The sequence below is a fragment of the Grammomys surdaster genome, unplaced genomic scaffold, assembly GCF_004785775.1.
Source record: "Grammomys surdaster isolate TR1022 unplaced genomic scaffold, NIH_TR_1.0 184, whole genome shotgun sequence".
Lineage (NCBI taxonomy): Eukaryota > Metazoa > Chordata > Mammalia > Rodentia > Muridae > Grammomys > Grammomys surdaster.
In genome coordinates, this window is record NW_021604629.1 from 4,146,643 (window position 1) to 4,166,786 (window position 20,144).

Genomic DNA, 20,144 nt, shown 5'->3' on the forward strand with positions numbered 1-20,144 from the left:
CGTTATCACCTTCCTAAGTAAGTCCTTTTCCTTAGAGGGTTTCAGGCTTCTGACCCATTGACGTGCTGTTGGTCGTATTTTGTTCTCACGTCTCAGGAAGATTATGACCAGGCCTTTCAGTACTACTATCAAGCCACACAGTTTGCTTCATCTTCCTTTGTCCTACCATTTTTTGGTTTGGGACAAATGTATATTTATCGAGGTGACAAAGAGAATGCATCTCAGTGCTTCGAGAAAGTTTTGAAAGCTTATCCAAACAATTATGAAACTATGAAAATTCTTGGTTCTCTCTACGCTGCTTCAGAAGATCAGGAGAAACGAGACATAGCCAAGGTGCGTTCGAAATCTTCGGTACCCTGAGACTCCAGCTGTGGCTAGTCCAGCTGTGAGCAGTGTGTGGTTAGCTGAGTGCCAAATCTTTGGCTTCTTAAGCAGGTTACAGTAGCCATGGTTATTGTTGTCACTGTTACTTTGACAATGTTATTTTAATGATCTCATTTATCCCAGGGCCATTTGAAGAAGGTCACAGAACAGTATCCTGATGACGTGGAAGCTTGGATTGAGTTGGCCCAGATCTTAGAACAGACTGACATACAGGTATTAATGTCTGCTCTTCATATTCTAAATGGTGTGTTCTGATAAGCAGGTGTAGTGGTTTGCTTTGATCTGGGAGTAAATCTTACTCTGTCCACTGTAAAAATGCAGGGTGCCCTTTCAGCCTATGGAACAGCCACACGAATCCTGCAGGAGAAAGTGCAGGCTGATGTCCCTCCGGAGATTTTGAATAATGTTGGGGCCCTCCATTTTAGACTTGGAAACCTAGGCGAAGCAAAGGTGAGGAGACAGAAACCTTCCTTTTTTCTATGCTTGACCACGCTGCAGGTGCTTGCTCAGCTGTATCCAGTAACATTGCCTTTTCTTCCTCACAGAAATACTTCCTGGCCTCACTGGACCGCGCAAAGGCAGAGGCCGAGCATGATGAACACTATTACAATGCCATCTCTGTTACAACATCCTACAATTTAGCCAGGCTCTATGAGGCCATGTGTGAATTTCACGAAGCAGAGAAACTGTACAAAAACATTTTACGAGAGCATCCTAACTACGTCGATTGTAAGAATTTTAGGCGTGTGTGTGTGTGTGTGTGTGTGTGTGTGTGTGGCGGGGGGGGGATGAATTCCTAAATTCCCATAATAACAGCAAAAACTTATTTAGGAAAGAAAGTCTTTGTTAGAGATGCAGCCTATTGTGGTAGCACTCTTTTGTAATCCTAGTACCCCAAGACAGAATGGATCAGGAGTTCAAGGCTAGCCTCCCTACCTAGCAGGTTTGAGGTCACCCTGGCTGCATGTGAGACCCTGTCTCAGAAACTAAAATAAGGGGCTGAGGAGATGGCTCAGCAGTTAAGAGCACTGGCCGTTCGTCCAGAGGATCCAGGTTCAACTCCCAGCACCCACATAGCAGCTCGCAACTGTATGTAACTCCAGTTCCAAGGGGCCTGACTCACTCACACAGACATACGTACATGCAGGCAGAATACCAATACACATTTTTAAAGAAATAAATGGAATAAAACTAACATCACAGTTTCGTTTACTTATGCTGGAAAATACAAGGATCAACAAAAGTCACTTGAGTCAGCTGCTGAGCCTCTCCCTGGAGAGCTTTACTAGTGGGTGTAGTCTGTAAGTGCTCTTCCTTGACTAGAGGGTTTTTTCTTGAAACAATCGTTACTACTAAAATGTTCTAGATTGAGGTTTTACAACCAAGGCACTATAAATAAATGATTGGCATTTTAAAATTAACCTGTATGCTCTGTAGCAGTTCCTTGTCTTCTAGGGTTTCACTCTCTGTAGTTCCATTTGCTACACTCAACTCTGCCCTCAAAATATTATGTGGAAAATTCTATACATAATTCCTAAATTTAAAATTGTGGACCTGAGTGTGATGATGAGATCTCATGCTTCTCCACCATCCAGCCCAGGATGTGAGTTATCTCAGTACTGTCGGTTACTGAGTAGTCATTTCAGAGAGCAGCTTGACTGTAGGCTGTCAGTGTTCGTGTGCAGTGATCCTTACTGTATTTTATAGTGACGGCCACGTGTCTTTAATCCCAGCACTCCAGAGGCAAAAGCAGGGGGATCTCTTGAGTTCCAGGCCATCCTGGTCTACATAGTGAATTACAAGCCAACCAAAGTGCAAATATAGTAAGACCCTGTCTCAAAATAGAAAAAGAAAAAAAAGAAAGGTTGACTTAGTGATGTAATTTCTGTTTTTCCTGGCTAGAGTGATGTGTCTCCATGTGTGGGGCTTTTCTATCTCAAAGTATTAACAAAACACAGCTGTTTCAAATGTCAGACTTCAGTGTTGGGACCCTTAGATGTAAAGTGGTGAAGATAAATTATGTGCGTTTTCAGGCTATCTGCGCCTAGGAGCCATGGCCAGAGATAAAGGAAACTTCTATGAAGCTTCAGATTGGTTTAAGGAGGCCCTTCAGATCAATCAGGTTAGTGGTATCGACGTGGTTTCGAAAGTTTTCTTCTTTTACCTTTCAAAATTAGTCTGTCCATTTAATGGCCGTGATATTTCCCATAATCATGGCATCTCTGGATTTAGTGGCCTGTTTTATCTTTGCCTCACTTGTTAAAGACTTTAAAGAGTATAATAGTTTGTATGACTAGTCATCTCATAATCAGAATCTTTAAAAAAAAAAAAACTATTTCCCTTCTATTTTTTTTCTCTTCTGTGTCTGCTTCCCGTCCCCTGTACTCAGCCCTGTGGCCTGCTGAGAACAGCTTCCAGAGTCAGTGTCTTAGCATTTGTAGGTCATCTGAGCTTCTGACTGTGGCTCACAGTAAGAAGACTGCCCATTGAAAGACAGGTTCACCAGTCGTTCGTTACTCTTCCTGGTGGGCAGTACGCTTCGTTCCATTCTGTTGCACTTTGTAAGCTGATACAGACACCACATTGATCTTGCAGCTCACTCACAGGTCTCAACTCTCAGTCTGAAAACCACCATTGTGTTGTAGCTTTAAACCTCTTTAGCTATTAGCCATTTTGAGAAAGAAGACTGATTTTATCAGATCCTAGATTGCAAAATTTACTTCTCTATATGTACATAGGATCATCCAGATGCCTGGTCTTTGATTGGTAACCTCCATCTGGCAAAACAAGAATGGGGCCCGGGTCAGAAGAAGTTTGAGAGGATATTAAAACAGCCAGCCACACAGAGTGACACCTACTCTATGCTGGCCCTAGGCAATGTGTGGCTCCAAACGTTGCATCAGCCAACCCGAGACCGAGAAAAGGTAATCTCCTGTCTCCTTCAGCAAGGTTGGTGTCTGTATCCTTGTTGAATTTTCCAGTAATTCTTCTTTCCTATAGGAAAAGCGCCATCAAGACCGTGCCCTGGCCATCTACAAACAAGTCCTCAGAAATGATGCCAAGAACCTGTATGCTGCTAATGGCATAGGTGACTAGAAGCCTTGGGTCCAATAACAATTAGTGAAGTTAATACTTTTGAGGATGTTAGCAGATGTGGTTTTCTTGTTCAGTGCAGCCTTTAGTATTGTACTTTCAGTTGTTAGACAGCAGTCAGGCCTTTCTCACTGCCAGCCTTTTTGTGACTTAGGAGCTGTCTTGGCCCACAAAGGATACTTCCGTGAAGCTCGTGATGTATTCGCCCAAGTGAGAGAAGCAACAGCAGATATCAGTGATGTGTGGCTGAACCTGGCACACATCTACGTGGAGCAGAAGCAGTATATCAGCGCTGTGCAGATGGTAACATCTTTGCCTCTCCAGATATTTGCATGTCATGTGGAGTCACTGCTTCCTTAACCCTTCTGGTCCCATCATGGACTTTCATGTAATCTCCTCTGATACTACTGTCTGTTCAGAAGTTTACAACAATGTAATGACAAGGCCAGGTAGATATGAGTCCCAGTTCCATGAATTCATGCCACAGGCAGAGAAGATCCTCGGGCTCATGTCTCTATCTACAAAGTGGAGGTCTAGAATTTTGAGAGGATCCAGTGTGAAAAGAAGTGGGCACTAACCAATAGAACAAGCATCCACTAAAGGGACGATTTGGTATTTACTTCTTCAGTTTCTGAAGTGAACCATGTTTCAGTAATGTTAAGAGATGAAGTTGTTCGTGTTGAGTCTCTCTGTATTGCCCTGGCTGACCTTAAGTACCTGTGTCGAAGCGTCCTCCCACATCAGCCTTCCAAGTAGCTAGGATTACAGTCACATGGCACCCCTTACTTTTAATGGCTTCTCTTAAAATTTTATTTTCCTTATATGTATGAAAGCATGCCATATGGATTAGGATGCCTCAGGAGGCCAAACTTTACTGGAGCTGGACTTCAGGCTGTTGTGAATCACCTGACCATGGGTGCTGGGAGCCAAGCTTAAGTCCTTAAAAACAGGAAGTAGTCTTCATCACTGAACTATCTATCCTGCCTCACTGTTTTATCTTTTAAAGATAAAAGAAAATACAAAATGGGAAAAAAAAAGACAAAAAATGGAAACAAGGCTTATACCTATAGATTTTGTTAGTTTCTCATGTTTGCTGAGTGCTTCAGTGTAAGGAAAAGTTATACTCACTGTTTTTAGGACACTAAGATAACAAAGCTCCTGGTGTCTGTGGGTAGAGTAGGGTCAGAAAAAAAAAAGGTTTCTGAACAAAGAAGGTAAGAGTAGTTAGTGCAAGCTTCGGGAATTAAACTGATCAGGGGGACTTGCAGAACTCAGATTGAGTGCACAACCCAGAGGTTGTGTTCTTAGAGATAAACCATCCCAATCTGCAGAATAGCAGCACTGCCTTCTAGAAATGCAAATTAGCCATTAGAGATAGTCCAGCAAATTACCTTGTCAGTTACCTATAACAGGAAGTGTATATGCTTATGGTCAAAACATGTTGTTTGTATAAAAATTAACTTTGGGGTCTAGGGAGGATGACTATGTGTAGAAGTGCTTGAGCATAGTCATGAGGACTAAGTTCAGATTCCTAGTACCCATGAAAAATGTGTTCATTTTCTTAGTGCTGTTAGGAGTGGAGACAGGAGAATCACTGGAGTAGCAGAACAGGCTGTGAGGGTAGAGGGGTGGCAAGCTCCAGGTGAGAAGTCCTGTCCATGAGATAAGGCAGCAAATGGCAGACAGGTCAAGACATATCAAGATACCTGACATCTTCTGGTCCCTGTATCCACTCCTTCCTTCATACGTGTGAGATATACATCATATACACTAGAGTAAAGAGGTGAAAAAATTAACTCAGATGTCATTTTTTAGTCTGACCAACACATTAGCTGAAGTGTGAGACTTTTATGCTCATTGACACTAGTCTCCACAGATCCCAGAGAAAAATGTTAAGAGTGTGTCACCCATAGGGTCCAGGAATGTGACTTGTCATGATGGCTATGGTAAATTGATTCTGGATAAGTATCCTAAAAATAAGAGAGGGGTTTCCAAGCTAAGGTTGAGGCAGGCAGGCAGACTCCAATCTCTTTACCTTCCATTCAGTACTGGTCCAAATTCCAAGTGAAAAAATATTTTGAGCCTAGTTTTTTTTTCTTTTTTCTTTCTTTTCTTTCTTTCTTTTTGTTTGTTTGTTTTGTTTAGTTTTTGTTTTTTGAGACAAGGTTTCTCTGTGTAGCCCTGGCTGTCCTGGAACTCACTCTGTAGACTAGGCTGGCCTTGAACTCAGAAATCCGCCTGCCTTTGCCTCCCAAGTGCTGGGATTAAAGGCATGCGCCACCACTGCCTGGCGAGCCTGGTTTTTCTGTGATCAGATTTTTTTATGTTGTAAATATATAAACTGACTAATGTCAGAAGTCAACTCCAGATTAGTCTCTGCAATTAGCTAGAATGGAGTGTTTTTTCAGAACTTTAAAATTGCTTTCTCCTGACACAGCATGAGAATACCTTCCTGCTGTGTTCTGTTGTTTGTTTGATGGTTTGTTTTTGAATCAGTTTCTCTGTGTAACAGCTCTGGCTGTCCTGGAACTCAGTCTGTAGAGCAGGCTGGCTGGAACTCAGAGATTGGCTTGCCTCTGCCTCCTGAGTGCTGGGATTAAGGGAATGCACTACCATTGCCCAGCTCTGCTGTGTTTCTAACTAGCATTTCCTTTTTGTAGTATGAGAACTGCCTCAGAAAGTTCTATAAACACCAAAACACTGAAGTTGTGCTCTACCTGGCCCGTGCCCTCTTCAAGTGTGGCAAGTTGCAGGAGTGCAAGCAGACTCTGCTGAAGGTACAGGACTGCGTCTGCCCGCCACCCCGAATGGCTGCCTGGCTTTTACTTGTTAAAAGCCTTTGGTGGCTTTCAATCATAAGAATCTACGTGCATTGCTTTCTGTTTATAGGCCAGACACGTGGCACCCAGTGACACAGTTCTGATGTTTAATGTGGCTTTGGTCTTGCAAAGATTAGCTACCTCTGTCCTGAAAGATGAAAAAAGTAATCTGAAGGAAGTCCTTAATGCTGTGAAAGAGCTGGAGCTTGCACACAGGTAAGAATTTTGAAGAAAGGGGGCTTTATAATGGTTTGTTTCCTTTTGAGACAAACTGTCTCAGAAGATTTAAAAAAAAAAAAAATTCCCCCAAAAAAAAAAAAAAAGCCCTTAGGGGAAAGCAAGCATTAGAGGTCTAGCACAGTTTAGGTTAAGGGCAAAGCACACAGTTGCCATGTGGTGGCGCCATACTGCAGGCAGAGTCCTGCCACACCGGGCTCCTGAAGCCTGATCCCTAGAGCTGGCTGGCTGGCTTAATCTCTCAGCGGTCCAAGCCAGTGTTTTACACTTATGAGCTGTTTCATCGCCACTTGTTTGGTTTGGTTTCGTGTTCTGTTCCAGTGTGTCTTTATGGGATGTTGATTTTCATCAAGCTAGGATTAAAGATCTTATCACTTACTGCTTAACAGATTGATTCAGCTCAGTTCAAATGTGTTTAACCTTATAGGACTTAGCAGTTCAGTGTGTGGTAAAATGAAAGCTCCCATCTCTGATGAGCAGCTGTGCTTGTGTCCATCTCTGTTAATGTTTCTTGCTTCATCTGATGAAGTGTAAGTGCTCTCATGACTTCCGCCCCACCCTCCATGCTGACTCAGTTAGTTAGTAAATTTAATGTTTACTACCTGTTTGTTATGGTTATTCTTTAGTTTACTGACAGTATTAACTATATTTTGCCTTTCTTGATGAACTTCTGTTTATTAAACGGGGCCATAATGATGAGGATTGAGTGAAATATCTTCTGTCTTCTCCTTCCATTTAGGTACTTCAGTTACTTGAGTAAAGTTGGAGATAAAATGAGATTTGATTTGGCCCTTGCTGCTTCTGAAGCCAGGTAACACCCTGTTTACAGAAGGTGGCTTTAGAGGAGAAGTAGGAGTAGATTAGCTGAGTGTCACCATAACAAAGTGGTTCCTGACCTTCTTGGGACCGCTTATTCCCTCTCCTTAGGGAGTCCCTCACCCACAGCACCTTTTCAGACTTTCAGAAAATTGATGTCATATACTGAGGTTGTGGGAAAGTCCTTTCTCTTTCTGTCTTGACTACACTAGAACTCAGGATCCTCCTCTTGTGCTAGAAGTGTAGGCCTGAGCCGCCACTCCAAGCTAAGAACAACTTCTCTACTTCTCTCATATTATGTCAGTGAATCAAGACAGGAATTCAGAGTTGGGGAATTTAACACAGTGAGTTTAAGGAAAGCAGGTGCTCCTAACTGATGTTGTGTCTTTGCGTCTGAAATATTAGGCAGTGCTCTGACTTGCTGAGCCAGGCCCAGTACCATGTGGCTCGGGCACGCAAGCAGGATGAGGAAGAACGGGAGCTGCGGGCCAAGCAGGAGCAAGAGAAGGAGCTCCTACGGCAGAAGCTTCTCAAAGAACAGGTGTGTTTACACTAGAACTGAGGAGCCAAGTGTGCGTGCTGTGTGTTAGGATTGTTTTGTTCACTATAAGAACACTTTGGTCAGCTCCCTTATACCTCCTCCTCCCCCACTAGGAAGAGAAACGTCTCAGAGAAAAGGAAGAGCAAAAGAAACTTTTGGAACAACGGGCCCAGTATGTGGAGAAGACCAAAAATATCCTCATGTTCACTGGCGAGACTGAAGCCACAAAGGAGAAGAAAAGAGGTGGAGGTGGAGGGCGGGTAAGATCTGGCCTGCTGTCTCCAGCAACCTCAGAGGCTGCCTTTGAGCTTTCTAAAACGAAGGGCTTAGTTTAGTTGCCTCTGTACTTTCTTCTTAGCCTTGACTTCCTCTACCAAGGGACAGCCTTTTAACAGATCGCAGTCTCTGGTGTGGGCACTGGTCCCTGCTTTTTTGATGGGTGTGGTGCTGTGGGTGAACACGGGCTCAGCACATATGTGCTTTGCAACTCTTATACTGCTGGCCGCAGCAAGCCCCGACATCCCTGCTTCCATGGAGGCCTGGCTTACAGGGAATAAAATAAGCATTGGGAGAACTATACTTTGAATCTTGGTCTTCTCCCAAGTTGAGAGATCTGGTATGACATTTTTATATGATGCTGGGTAGCTGCAGAGACCCATACCTCCCAGTCAGCTACATGGTCATGGGAGCAAGCAACCATTGCCTCTCTGTGTTCTCAGAGCTAAGGTGGGTTAAATGCGTTTTTAATTGAAGTTGTGCTTGCCTTGTGCTGACTTCTCAGGATATCTCATGACGAGTATAGAAAGTGTGGGCCCAGCCAAGCCCCTCTTCCATGTGACTTAGTAACTTGTCAGAGACCCACAAGAGCACTCTCCAGCCTCCTGCACCCTAGCTGTGCTCTACCTGGAAGTGGCTGACTCTGGTCTCCTTGGATCACAGCGTTCCAAGAAAGGAGGCGAGTTTGATGAGTTTGTCAACGACGACACTGATGATGACCTCCCTATATCCAAAAAGAAGAAGAGGAGGAAGGGCAGTGGCAGTGAACAGGAAGGTGAAGAGGAGGAAGGTGGAGAGAGGAAGAAGAAGAGGAGGAGAAGGTAGTGTCCTTGTTACTGTTTAACCGTCTACAAACCTTTTGCTTTGTTTATAAACACTTCATCTTCCCAAGCTGCCTCCCTGTTTTACTTGTTTCAGAGTCTTGAGTGTTTGACTTGCTTGTATCTCTAAGTTATTCCCTGAACATCGGACAGTCACTATTGTCCTTCTTCTTATCGTTTTGTTTCTTGAAATAGGGTTTATATATCCCATTCTATCCTTGAATTTACTCTGTATCCCATTTGGCCTTAAACTCAGAGATCTGTTTGTCTCTGCCTCCAGGGCACTGGGATGACCAACGTGCACCAGCACGCCCAGTTTTCTTTTCTCTTAGTGTATTTTGGACAGAGATGTGAAGTGAGCAGCCTGGGGGCAGCTCCACTGACTGTGCATGTGTAGTACTGGCCGTCACTGAGCCGTTCCTCTCAGGAATGTGAATGAATGGTTGTGAAAGTGCCCTTTAACCACCTAGTGCCATCTGACATAAGATCCAGGACACCCCACACTTTCCTGCCTAGGAGTCTTGGCTATTTTATCCAGGCCTGTCTTTCCTATCCCTTCCTATCCTTGAGAAAGAACCTGTTGACCCATTCAGACCATCACTTGTGTAGCTGTAATAAGGGTCTTGGTAGCAGCTGAGAACAAAGGGAAAGTTTTGGAGATCCAAAACCTAGGTTCCTCACTCAGGCACTGCACTGTGTGCAGATGGCAGTGTAGATAGATGAAGGAGGGAACCACAGCTTAATGGCAGCTGTCATGCAGACATGGCCTGCAGACTGTAGACCCTTTGCCCTTGAGTGCATAACATAGCTGAGTCAGTATCCATACAGAGTGGTGCTACTGTGATGGCAGTGTAGCCTCAGGCCTGGCAGCTGTGAACCTCCTGACAACCTCATTGTGTTCACTATTCAAGACCTCCAAAGGGAGAAGAAGGATCTGATGATGATGAAACAGAAAATGGCCCCAAACCAAAGAAGCGCCGTCCACCAAGAGCAGAGAAGAAGAAGGCTGTGAGTTCTAGAGCTATCTTCCTGCCGTGTGTGTGTACGTGTGTGTGTGTGTCTTCCTGCCTGCCTGCCTGCCTGCCTGCCTGCCTGTCTGTCTGTCTGTCTGACAGAGTGTCCCAGTACACTCTTCTGTAGCTTCTTCCAGCACAAATGCTTGTTTTATTGGTGGCTGTTGAGTCTGTTACTATAATGAAACCTAGTCTGATAAGATGTCCCAACAATATGAGAACCCCAACTAATGGATTATGCTTGACATTCTCTAGCCCAAGCCAGAACGCCTGCCTCCTTCAATGAAGGGAAAAATAAAATCCAAAGCCATTATATCATCAAGTGATGATTCTTCAGATGAGGATAAACTGAAAATTGCTGACGAAGGGTAAGAACCCCCCTTAGTAAATTCTCATGGTGGATAAGTCCCAGTTTGATAGGGAACAAGAATCCTAGGGTGGATCCCAGCTGTGAGAAGCCATAGTGGCTGCTAACCAGCTATCTGGATCCTCTGCTGTGTCTTTGTCTTTAGAGGGAAAACAAAACTGGAGACCCGACGACTGGGAATAGTCAGTGTGCTGTCCTCTCACCAGCTTCAGGCTGGCCTTGTACTCTTCCTGACCCTCCTGCCTCAGACTTGTACTCCATGCCTAGCTGTCATGTAGCTAGAAGAAACCACAACAGACATGCCCTTGAGAAGCTTAGCTGATATTTCCTAGATGGCACATTCATTCCTAAGCAAGTATCATTCCGGGGCCCAGCACTGACTGGCTAGCAGGTACTAATAGTAGCCTGGCCCTGGCCCTGTGGAGATGAGGAATTTAGTGTCTGTTTCTCCCCCTGCTGGGCTGCAGTTACACCTCTGCCTTCCCACTCTGCCCACTCTGCCCACTCTGAGCTCATAGCCTTGATGAAGTGACTCCTGACTGTGCTTGCCTCTGGTGCTTACCCGCCCACCCCTAGACTCCTGGAATAGAGTTTTCTATACCATACTCCCTGCATTCCCCTGTGACCATTGCTTCTTCATTCAGCCAACATTTATGTCCCTCCTGAGAGACTGGCAGGTGATGGGGATACCTCAGCCCCAAACCACCTTGCAGTGGACTATACATGTCCACTTCACTTTCCCATTTGCTGCTCTGGTGAGCACACCCACCCTAGAATTGGTAGTCATACCTCTGTTTTTGGTAAGAGAAGGGGTGTTTAAGTGTAATGGGAGGAGGAAGAGTCCTGGCTGGTCAGAGTGGCTGTGGCACTGGTGAGGCACTGGCCTCAGCGCAACATAACCATCTGTGGAGGTGTAATTTTCTTTTGATTTTAAGATACTGGCTGACACAAATCTGGATTGCTTTCTCTGAAGGGCTGCTTTGCCTTTGTCCTCACAGTCGTCCCCTCCCTTCCCCCCCCTCCAGGCTGTGGTTAACAGTCTGCGGGGGTGGGGGTGGGGGGGGCATACTCTTCAGAGTATGAGTTTGTGAGGCTGAGCTGCTTCCTATAGCCAAGGCCAAGTTTATGTGTGCCATTTGTATCAATTAAACTTTGTCCCAGTCACCATGATATGTCCGTGCATTGGGCCAAGTGGATTGAAGTGGCCCACTGATTTTGAATGGATCTGCACAGCACATATCACTGTCATTGTGTCCCTTTGGTCACATCTCCATGTTCTCATGACTAAGTAGTGCATGTGTGGTTCCTTCTTTCAGACCTAGACATGAGGAGCCTTTCTTTAATATGTAGGGATGCTTTCCATTCTGAAGAGTAACATGATTCACCTCCCTAACTCTTCCCGGTCTGAGTCCTGTTGGAATGTGTCATAGAAACCAAAACTGTTCACCACAAGTCTGAGGCAGCCTCTCAGTGGTTAAGGGTGTGGTTCTAACCTATTGAAGCAGGAGGCCAATACTCCCAGCTGCTGCCACCTCCCTTTCTCTGACACATGTCAACTGACAGTGAACGAACCTGGGAAGAAAAGTTAGTAAGCTGAAGACCCCTTACTTAGCCCTGGCTTCCTGTCTGATAACCTCATCCTTGTGAAGACCTGGTGCCTTCAGAAACCTCAGAACAGGACTGACGTCACTCTTCTTCAGGTGTCTGTTGACATGGATATTTTAGGACAAGAAGTGTCCAGTCTTAGGACTTCTGAGTCTCAGCCACCATCAGAGGGCCCACATTTTACCTTTGTACCTAGGATCTGTTATAAGGTCAACTGAAGACTCCTCACTCTTTGTCCTTTTAAGTTTGAAATTGAAAAATGCTTGCTAAACAGAACCTAATGTGGTGGGTCTGAGTCACCCTTCTGTTGATGCGCAGACTGGCTGCTGGTCGCCGAGTGCTCCCTCATTGTTGATCTCAGTTTACAATTAAGGGTCCACGTTTACAGAATAGCACACAAAACAAGTATCACAGGCACCAGGCATGACCCAGAACAGAAAGTGTTGTTGGCTCTCCTAGTGTCTCACCCACACCTCTCTCCTCCAGACATCCCAGGAATAGCAACAGTGATTCTGACGATGATGAGAGGCCCAACAGACACGCCTCATCCGAGAGCGACTCAGATGACAACCAGAACAAGTCTGGCAGCGAGGCAGGCAGCCCTCGGAGGCCAGGTAGACAGGAGTCAGATGAGGATTCTGACAGTGACCAGCCGTCCAGAAAGAGAAGACGCTCCGGCTCTGAGCAGTCAGACAATGAGTCTGTGCAGTCCGGGAGAAGCCCCTCTGGAGGTTCCGAGAATGAGAATGATTCTCGCCCTGTTTCTCCAAGTGCAGAGTCGGACCACGAATCAGAGCAGGGCTCTGACAATGAGGCTTCTGGCCAAGGCTCTGGAAATGAATCAGAACCAGAGGGCTCAAACAATGAGGCCTCAGACCGAGGCTCAGAACATGGATCAGATGATAGCGACTAGGTCTATTTCATCAAAGACTCTGTGGGGGTGGGAGGAGCTTTATAATATATAAAAGCTGTGATAAAAAAACATTTCAGATGGTTAGTCATTTGTGAAATTTTTCTTAAGGCAATTTTTTTTCTACTTGTATATTACTAACTTCCAAGAGACATTTCCTGTGCTGGAGAGTCCAGTGTCTAGAACTGGAGCAGTGAGACTCCTGCACCGTGGTGCAGCGCCACCTGCCATATGTGAAAACTGCAGTGATAACACAGATGCTAAAGCATTCCTGCAAGGCTTGTCCAGGCTAGCCCCATCTCCTCTCCGGTAGGCAGCATGCTGCTATGTACGGGTTTTGTTGTAAACTTGTACAAAATGTTGCAGATACCAAGATATATGGCTTTGTTCCCTTTTGAGTTGAGACTGAAAGTTTATTTCTGGAGGAAGAGATGTCCCTGTACTGAACTCTGAAAGGAAGGTGTTTACAGTGTGAGGTTGCAGCCAGGAGGCAGAGTGGCAAACACTGGGGAGGGTAAGGTGTGGAGAGTGCTTTTCTGTTGTCAGAGTGGGAAGACCTCCCCAGCCACTTAATAAACCCTTTACCAACCACGCTGGCTACTTGTGTGTCCTTTTTTTTTTTTCCTCAATAACATATTTAAATATATTAAGCAAAAATTTGGGAAACTATCCAAACCAAAGGCAGTTTCCTCAAGGCTTTTCTAATTCGTGCCAGATTTCTGGAGGCTTTTTAAAAAATACACAAGAAGGCTATGGATTTTTTTGTTGTTGTTTTGTTTTTTTTTGAGGCAAGGTCTCTACATAGTCCTGGCTGTTCTGGAACTTAGTATGCAGATTAGACTGGCCTTGAACTCACAAAAATCTTTCAAGTCCTGAGGTTAAAGGCATGTGCCACACCTAACAGTATTTTTGTTTTTAATAAGTAATTATTTTTGTAACCATTATAAGAAGTCTTTAATAATGAAGTGTTAAATGTGACAGTGAACTGAGAATGCAGAGGTAAATTGCCTTCTTCCAAAATCTCTGTGAATACAAGCTGTCCCTGTGGAATGAAGTGGAATGTAGTGTTTGCAGACGGACACCAAAAGAAAGCAGAGCAGACAAGATCTCCTGAAAGACAGGAGACTGCAAGGCACTGGCACTGTATATGAGAAGACAGGATTCTGGTCACTTCTATCTACACTTTCCAGAACACTAGTACTACTCAGATCTGTCCCCAAGTGACAAGAATCCAGTCCCTTTACTACAGGTAATAAATAGCCCACCAGAAGGCAGGCTCTGGGAAAGCCAGAGATAACATGTTGAGTGTGGTTTCTGTTAAGGTCAGGTTATATACTCTTGGTTATTCCATTTAGCATAAAACTGGTATTCCAGAATGTTCCTTGTTCTAGGAGACTCCATTTTATCTTTTTAAAAACCATGTGTGCCTGTGTGTACATAGGTGCACCACATGCATACAGATGCCTTTGAAGGTCTAAAGACACGGATCCCCTGATGGAGCTAGAGGTGGTGAGCTACCTGGTATGAGTGCAGGAAACTGAATTACAGTTCTCTGGAAAAACACCAAACACTCATAAATGCAGAGCCAGTTCTTTATAAACAGTTTTTTATTCTATTTTGAGGGAGAGATGACAGCAGTTTCTGATAGACCTATAAATACCATCTGACAGGCACCACCTATCCAGCGTAGATTGGTAAATGACTTACTCCTGAGAATAGAAAAGGTGCCACCCTGTAAGTGAATTGGGGTGAATAAAGACTGTAGGGGTGGGGGCTGGAGAGAAGATGGCTTCGCACTTAAAAGCAGCAGAGGTCCTGAGTTCAATTCCCGGCAACCACATGGTGGCTCACAACCATCTGTAATGGGATCTGATGGATCTGATGCCTTCTGGTGTATCTGAAGACAGCTACACTGTACTCACATAAACTAATTCTTTTAAAAGAGAGAGACTAGGAGCCTATGTAAGTATTAAAATCACATCAGGAAGTAGGGGCAGGTGGATCTGTGGCCAACAGAGATACATGGCAAAACCCTGCCTCAAAGAAATTCAGGGGAATCTGGTGCAAGACTATTGAACATACCAACCAAGGGAAGAGGGTACCTGTCTTACCTGCTCCCTGTAAGTGATGGAGCATGGTCTCACATCAGCCTATTGTCTGATACCTGATGTGGGGGTCAAGGACGCAGCACTGTCTGGAGCTTCGGCTAGGCAAGGCTTACTTGGCTGCCACTTGTTCCCGTTTATCCCTCTGGACCGGGTCTTGGTCAGCTGTTTCCTGCTCCTGACCCATATCCTGCTTCAGACAGGTTTACTCTTTCACCTAGCAGCTGAACTCCGAAGACCTGACTCCAGCAGCTCCCTCCAGGCGCTCTCTGGTTCTTTGTTCCTACAGGCTCCCAGTCCTTTTTTAATGCCTCTCAAACTCTGCTGCCTCTCATTCATACATATTCATTCTACAGCCCTTATATAGAATGGGTGTTTGAATACAAATAGCCCCTATAGGCTCATATATTTGACTGCTTGATCCACAGTTGCTGGAACTGTTTGGCAAGGACTAGGAGGTGTGACATTGTTGAGGGAGATACATTACTGAGGGTGGATTTTGAGTTTCTAAAGCCCACACCATTCTCAATTCTGTGTCTGTGTCTCTGTGTGTCTGTCTCTCTGTATGTGTGTCTCTCTCTCCCTCTCTCTCTGTGTGTGTCTCCTCTCTCTCTCTCTCTCTCTCTCTCTCTCTCTCTCTCTCTCTCTCTCTCTCTCTCTCTGTCTCCTCTCCCCCCCTCCCACCTTGTGCTTGTGGATCAGATATAAGCTCTCAGCTACTGCTCCAGTACCATGTTTGTCTGCCTACTGCTACCCTTCCCACCATGGGATCATGGATGTGTCCTCTGGAACTGTGAGCCCCCAAATTAAATGCTTTCTTCTATAAATTGCCTAAGTCATAAAGTCTTAACATAGCAATAGAAAAGAAACGAAGACAGTATATGTAGATACATTTCCTGTTGTGTGTGATATGAACATTAATAATAGTTAGACTGAAGTAAAAAGAACCTGCATCTGCCTCAGCCAGGCTACCAAGTAGACAAATTATATTGCTATCACTTAAAACACTAAACCTTTGAACTTATTGTCACTGGATAAATTCTGACATTGTATCCTTATGTGTCTAGCATAGTGTATTCGAGTTTCTGTGGTGATTTGGCCTCAGAGGTGCCTGTGAGTAACACCCTATCTGCTTTTTGTTGAATCGGCCTGTTTCTGTGTCCCCAGACTACCAGAACAGCAATGTTTTCATACCCCTGGCCACACTGCCTGCCTCAGAAAACACTGTGAGGTTTCCTCAGGCACAGCTTCCTTCAGTGCCTGGACTGAAGTCACTACAGGAGTGATGCAGAGTGGGAAAGCCCTCTGACAAGGGACCTGGTCTCCATTGCCCTGGGGCTGGGATCCTGCTTCCCAGGAGCATCAGCTCTACTTCCTTAGTCAGGCTAGAGTCAACAGAAGGCTGTGGAGAAGCTCCAGTCAGGGAGGAGCCCAGACTGGGGGTTGAGGATGTAACTCACTTGGTTTGTTATCTGTCGTGCATGAAGGCCAAGGTTTGCCTAAGTTATATGAGACCCTGGGTCCAGTCTTGGTCCCCACTGCTCAAAAGCTGTGTGACCTCAGGCATGTCCAGCTGGCTTCTTGGCCTATATGAAACAAACCATTTCTTGAATAGTGGGATCTGAGAAATCCTCATTTGAGGAAACAGTTTTCCTTGTCTTTGTTGATCAGTTAGAATTAGACGAGGCACAACCATAAAACTAGAACCGCTGGGTTGGAAAATACATTTTGTTGCCATTTATGCAAGAAAAAAATATCTTATTCCAAACCAAAAGCCTTAACTACCTCCTCCAGTTACGATTGTCAGATGTAGTAAGCAGACAGCTCTTTCCTAACAGCAGTATACAGAGCTCTCGGGACGCTTGGGACGATTCTAAGCAGATTATATGGTGGAGATGTAAATTCCCAGAAAAGTCCTGTGAATGCATGCTCCTATTTCCTGTGGCCCGCTTGTCTGGCCAATGGGGTGAGTTCAGATACCCCTTCATAGATTATTCTTTTGAAGCTTCTTCCTTCCACCCAATCTTTGTGCCGGTCAGTCCTCTGAGCAAAACAGCCGCCATCTTCCTCAGATGTGTTGTGCCTACTGGCACTAGTCTGTCAGTATTGAGCCTATAAACTGTTAACATGCTTCATAGAGAGGCAGTGAAGACAGTCATCAGACCCTCATCGGAGATTCCCACTGCTCCTTTCATGCAATCTGGAGGCAGTTCTGCCCTAATTACACATGGCCTCAGGGGCTCAGGAGTTGCTGGAGTAAACGGGCTGTAGAAAGCCAGCTGAAGAGGGCACTATGCTCTGAAAAAACCATCAATCCAAGCTGAGTAAAGACTTTCAGGTAAGACTGCTTTGGGGACCCCATGGTCCTGCCATTAGCACCTCTCCCATGCTCTGTACACCCAATGAACTGCTTACTCTCCCAAGGTGAACTTTGTCCTTACGACATGAGGAGGAGTGTGTAGATGTTGTCCACTCCCAGGGAACCCAGTGTTCATTGAGAAAAATATTTGTAACCTGATGCAGTTGAAGTACTTGAGATGTTTTGACATAATTGAAAATGGCACTTATTATTTCAGTTTTAAAATTTCATAGATATAGATAAATATACTACAGTTTTTCCTATAAATACATTATTTGGCTCCTGTTTCTTGATTTTTTTTCTGCTTTATAGAAGAAATGTTTATGGCTAGTAGTTTCCATTTTTAAATAATAATTCTTGGGAAAGATTTCAACTTGGAGGTAACCAAAAAAATCTTTAATCTTAATTATGCATCTATTTTGTGTGCTTGTGTGTACTGAAGCTGATCCAACCTCACTACGGCTGTCTCTCCAGGGACTAATCTGTATTTGGTCATGAAAGCCGCACATAACTAATGACTGAACACTGGGTAGGCGCGAGGCTTCCAGAAACTAGATTTTCAGATGTTTAATTGCTGAATTGAGCTCACCGTCTCATCCGACTTGTCTTTCAAATAGATGTTTAAACCAATGAGTCTTTTTCACGGCACACAAAGCCTGCTTTAAGAAGTCCACAGACTGCTGGGTGGTGGTGATGAACACCTTTGATCCCAGCACTCGGGAGGCAGAGACAGGTGGGAGCTCTGTGAGTTTGAAGACAGCCTGGTCTACTGAGCTAGTTCCAGGACAGTCATGGCTACACAAAACAAAACAAAAACAAAACCTTGTCATGAAAAATAAAAAACAAAAACAACCAAAAAAAGAAAGTAAAAAAAAGATCGGCAGACAAGTTGTAAAAATGCTGGATTCTATAATCCTGTGACAATTAGCAAAACTTTTGATGTTTAACACGAGCTTGTGCCGGGCAGTGGTGGCACACGCCTTTAATCCCAGCACTTGGGAGGCAGGGGCAGGCGGATCTCTGAGTTCGAGGCCAGCCTGGTCTACAGAATGAGTTCCAGGACAGCCAGGGCTACACAGAGAAACCCTGTCTCAAAAAACCAAAAAAAAAAAAAAAAAAAAAAAAAAGTTTCAAAACAAAACCAGCCTTCCTGAACAAATAAGGCCCAGGGCTGAATACATAATACAAAGTTCAAGGCTGCTCCACCTGCCCTGCTCCGGAGGTGTCCTTATTGTTTTTAAGATACATGTTATTTTAATCCTGTATATGTCCCTGTATCTCTGTGAGGTATGTGGTACACATGAGTGCAAATGTCTGTATGGATCAGAGACATTAGATACCCTGGAGCTGGAGTTCCAAGTTGTTGCAAGCCACCCAACACAGGTGTACTGGGAAAACAACAATCACTCTTAATCATTGAACCATGTCTTCAGTCCTTAGGGGTACTCTCTTTGAAAAGTGTTTTATATCATTTATTTGTGGGGAAGGAGAGGTAATGTGTATGCCATAGTACACATGAGGAAGATGGAGGAAAACTTGTGGCAGGTGGTTCTTTCAATCTACCATGTGAGGCCAATCTAAAATACTGAAACTTTTGTTGGACCCCACAGCCAGAGTTGCTAATGTAATGTGAAGTCATATAAGACTGACATCCTACTGTGTACTCAGCCTGTTTAACCTGCCTTTAAGAGACTGATGTAACAACCAACCTTACTTGCCTTGGATTTCCCATGTAATCAGTTTTTATGTAGAAACTAATGCTGAGCTGCAATCTTGATATGTACCTTCCATGCCCTTGACCTGAGAATGATGCATGTGTGTTTGTATGTGTGTTATGTTAATAACTTGTTGAAAATAGGCCAAAAGTGGTTTTAGAAAATGAATAGCCACCATAAATGCTGAATGCATCATTTGGACATTGCTTGATAGTGTTTGTTTGTGTGTTGTCTGGGTCAGTTGGAGTCGGTGACTTAATTCCTTGTAAAACTGTATGAGGATTTCTATGAAGTATGCTCATTCCTTCCCCATAGAATGCTTTCTGTGTATTTCCATTTTAAAAGAGAGCAGAGCCCTTTGTTAGGGACAGACACATTCAGACACACAGACTAGGCAGATTCAAAAGACAGAATTGAAGCAGGCACAGATTCAGATTAATACGACAGGAATGACAGGGAGAGCAAAGTAGAATTCAAATTCAAAGAGAATTCAAATCTGGGTTCGCTCTTGGTTAAATGATACCATGTCCAAGTGCCTCAATGCAGCACCAATCAATGTATTTCTGGTGACTCTTGAGTTTGTCATCCATGTATTCAAACTGATGAAACTCCACCTTGAGACTAACTCCACCCTGAGACTGCTTCCCTACAGACGCCCTAGTGAGACTAGTTTACTCGCCTCATCATCCATGCGTTGAGAATGCAGGCTTCTGGCTCACCTCCATCTGAACACAGAGCCCATCTGATCTCAGCTTTTACTTGAGTCTTTTCCTTAAGCAGCTGTTGTTCCCAGTCAGGTTTCCAGGCCCCAGTCACAGAAAAGAATAGACCTAACATCTTTTATATCTATCTTCCAAGGTCCCCCGGTCATTAAGACTTAGGAAAGAAAAAAAAGTTCATTTATTTTGTTGTTGTTGTTACCGCTATTCTTTACATTTCTTGACAGAAATGGTAGCTAGTCCCAGCCACCTAGGATTATCAGCAGAAGGCAGAAGGATCAAAAGTTTGGTGAAACTGAGTCTCAAACAACACAGATTTATCTAAAGATGGAATCTCTGAACAAGAATTTGACTATTGGCTCTT

General features: G+C 44.4%; 1 protein-coding gene across 1 annotated transcript in view; it reads left to right on the forward strand.

Annotated features, from left to right (window-relative positions):
* The window catches only part of Ctr9 (CTR9 homolog, Paf1/RNA polymerase II complex component), a 29,590-nt gene extending 16,117 nt beyond the window's left edge, over positions 1 to 13,473 (forward strand). Inside the window, exons 9-25 of the mRNA XM_028768021.1 lie at positions 97 to 333; positions 508 to 597; positions 706 to 834; positions 930 to 1,113; positions 2,418 to 2,506; positions 3,123 to 3,308; positions 3,385 to 3,472; positions 3,632 to 3,780; positions 6,138 to 6,254; positions 6,367 to 6,512; positions 7,273 to 7,344; positions 7,755 to 7,890; positions 8,004 to 8,150; positions 8,830 to 8,987; positions 9,899 to 9,995; positions 10,256 to 10,368; positions 12,459 to 13,473. Coding sequence (XP_028623854.1) covers positions 97 to 333; positions 508 to 597; positions 706 to 834; positions 930 to 1,113; positions 2,418 to 2,506; positions 3,123 to 3,308; positions 3,385 to 3,472; positions 3,632 to 3,780; positions 6,138 to 6,254; positions 6,367 to 6,512; positions 7,273 to 7,344; positions 7,755 to 7,890; positions 8,004 to 8,150; positions 8,830 to 8,987; positions 9,899 to 9,995; positions 10,256 to 10,368; positions 12,459 to 12,885 — 2,565 coding nt within the window. The 3' untranslated portion in view covers positions 12,886 to 13,473. The remainder of the gene's footprint in view (positions 1 to 96; positions 334 to 507; positions 598 to 705; positions 835 to 929; positions 1,114 to 2,417; positions 2,507 to 3,122; positions 3,309 to 3,384; positions 3,473 to 3,631; positions 3,781 to 6,137; positions 6,255 to 6,366; positions 6,513 to 7,272; positions 7,345 to 7,754; positions 7,891 to 8,003; positions 8,151 to 8,829; positions 8,988 to 9,898; positions 9,996 to 10,255; positions 10,369 to 12,458) is intronic.
* Positions 13,474 to 20,144: the final 6,671 nt, after the last annotated feature.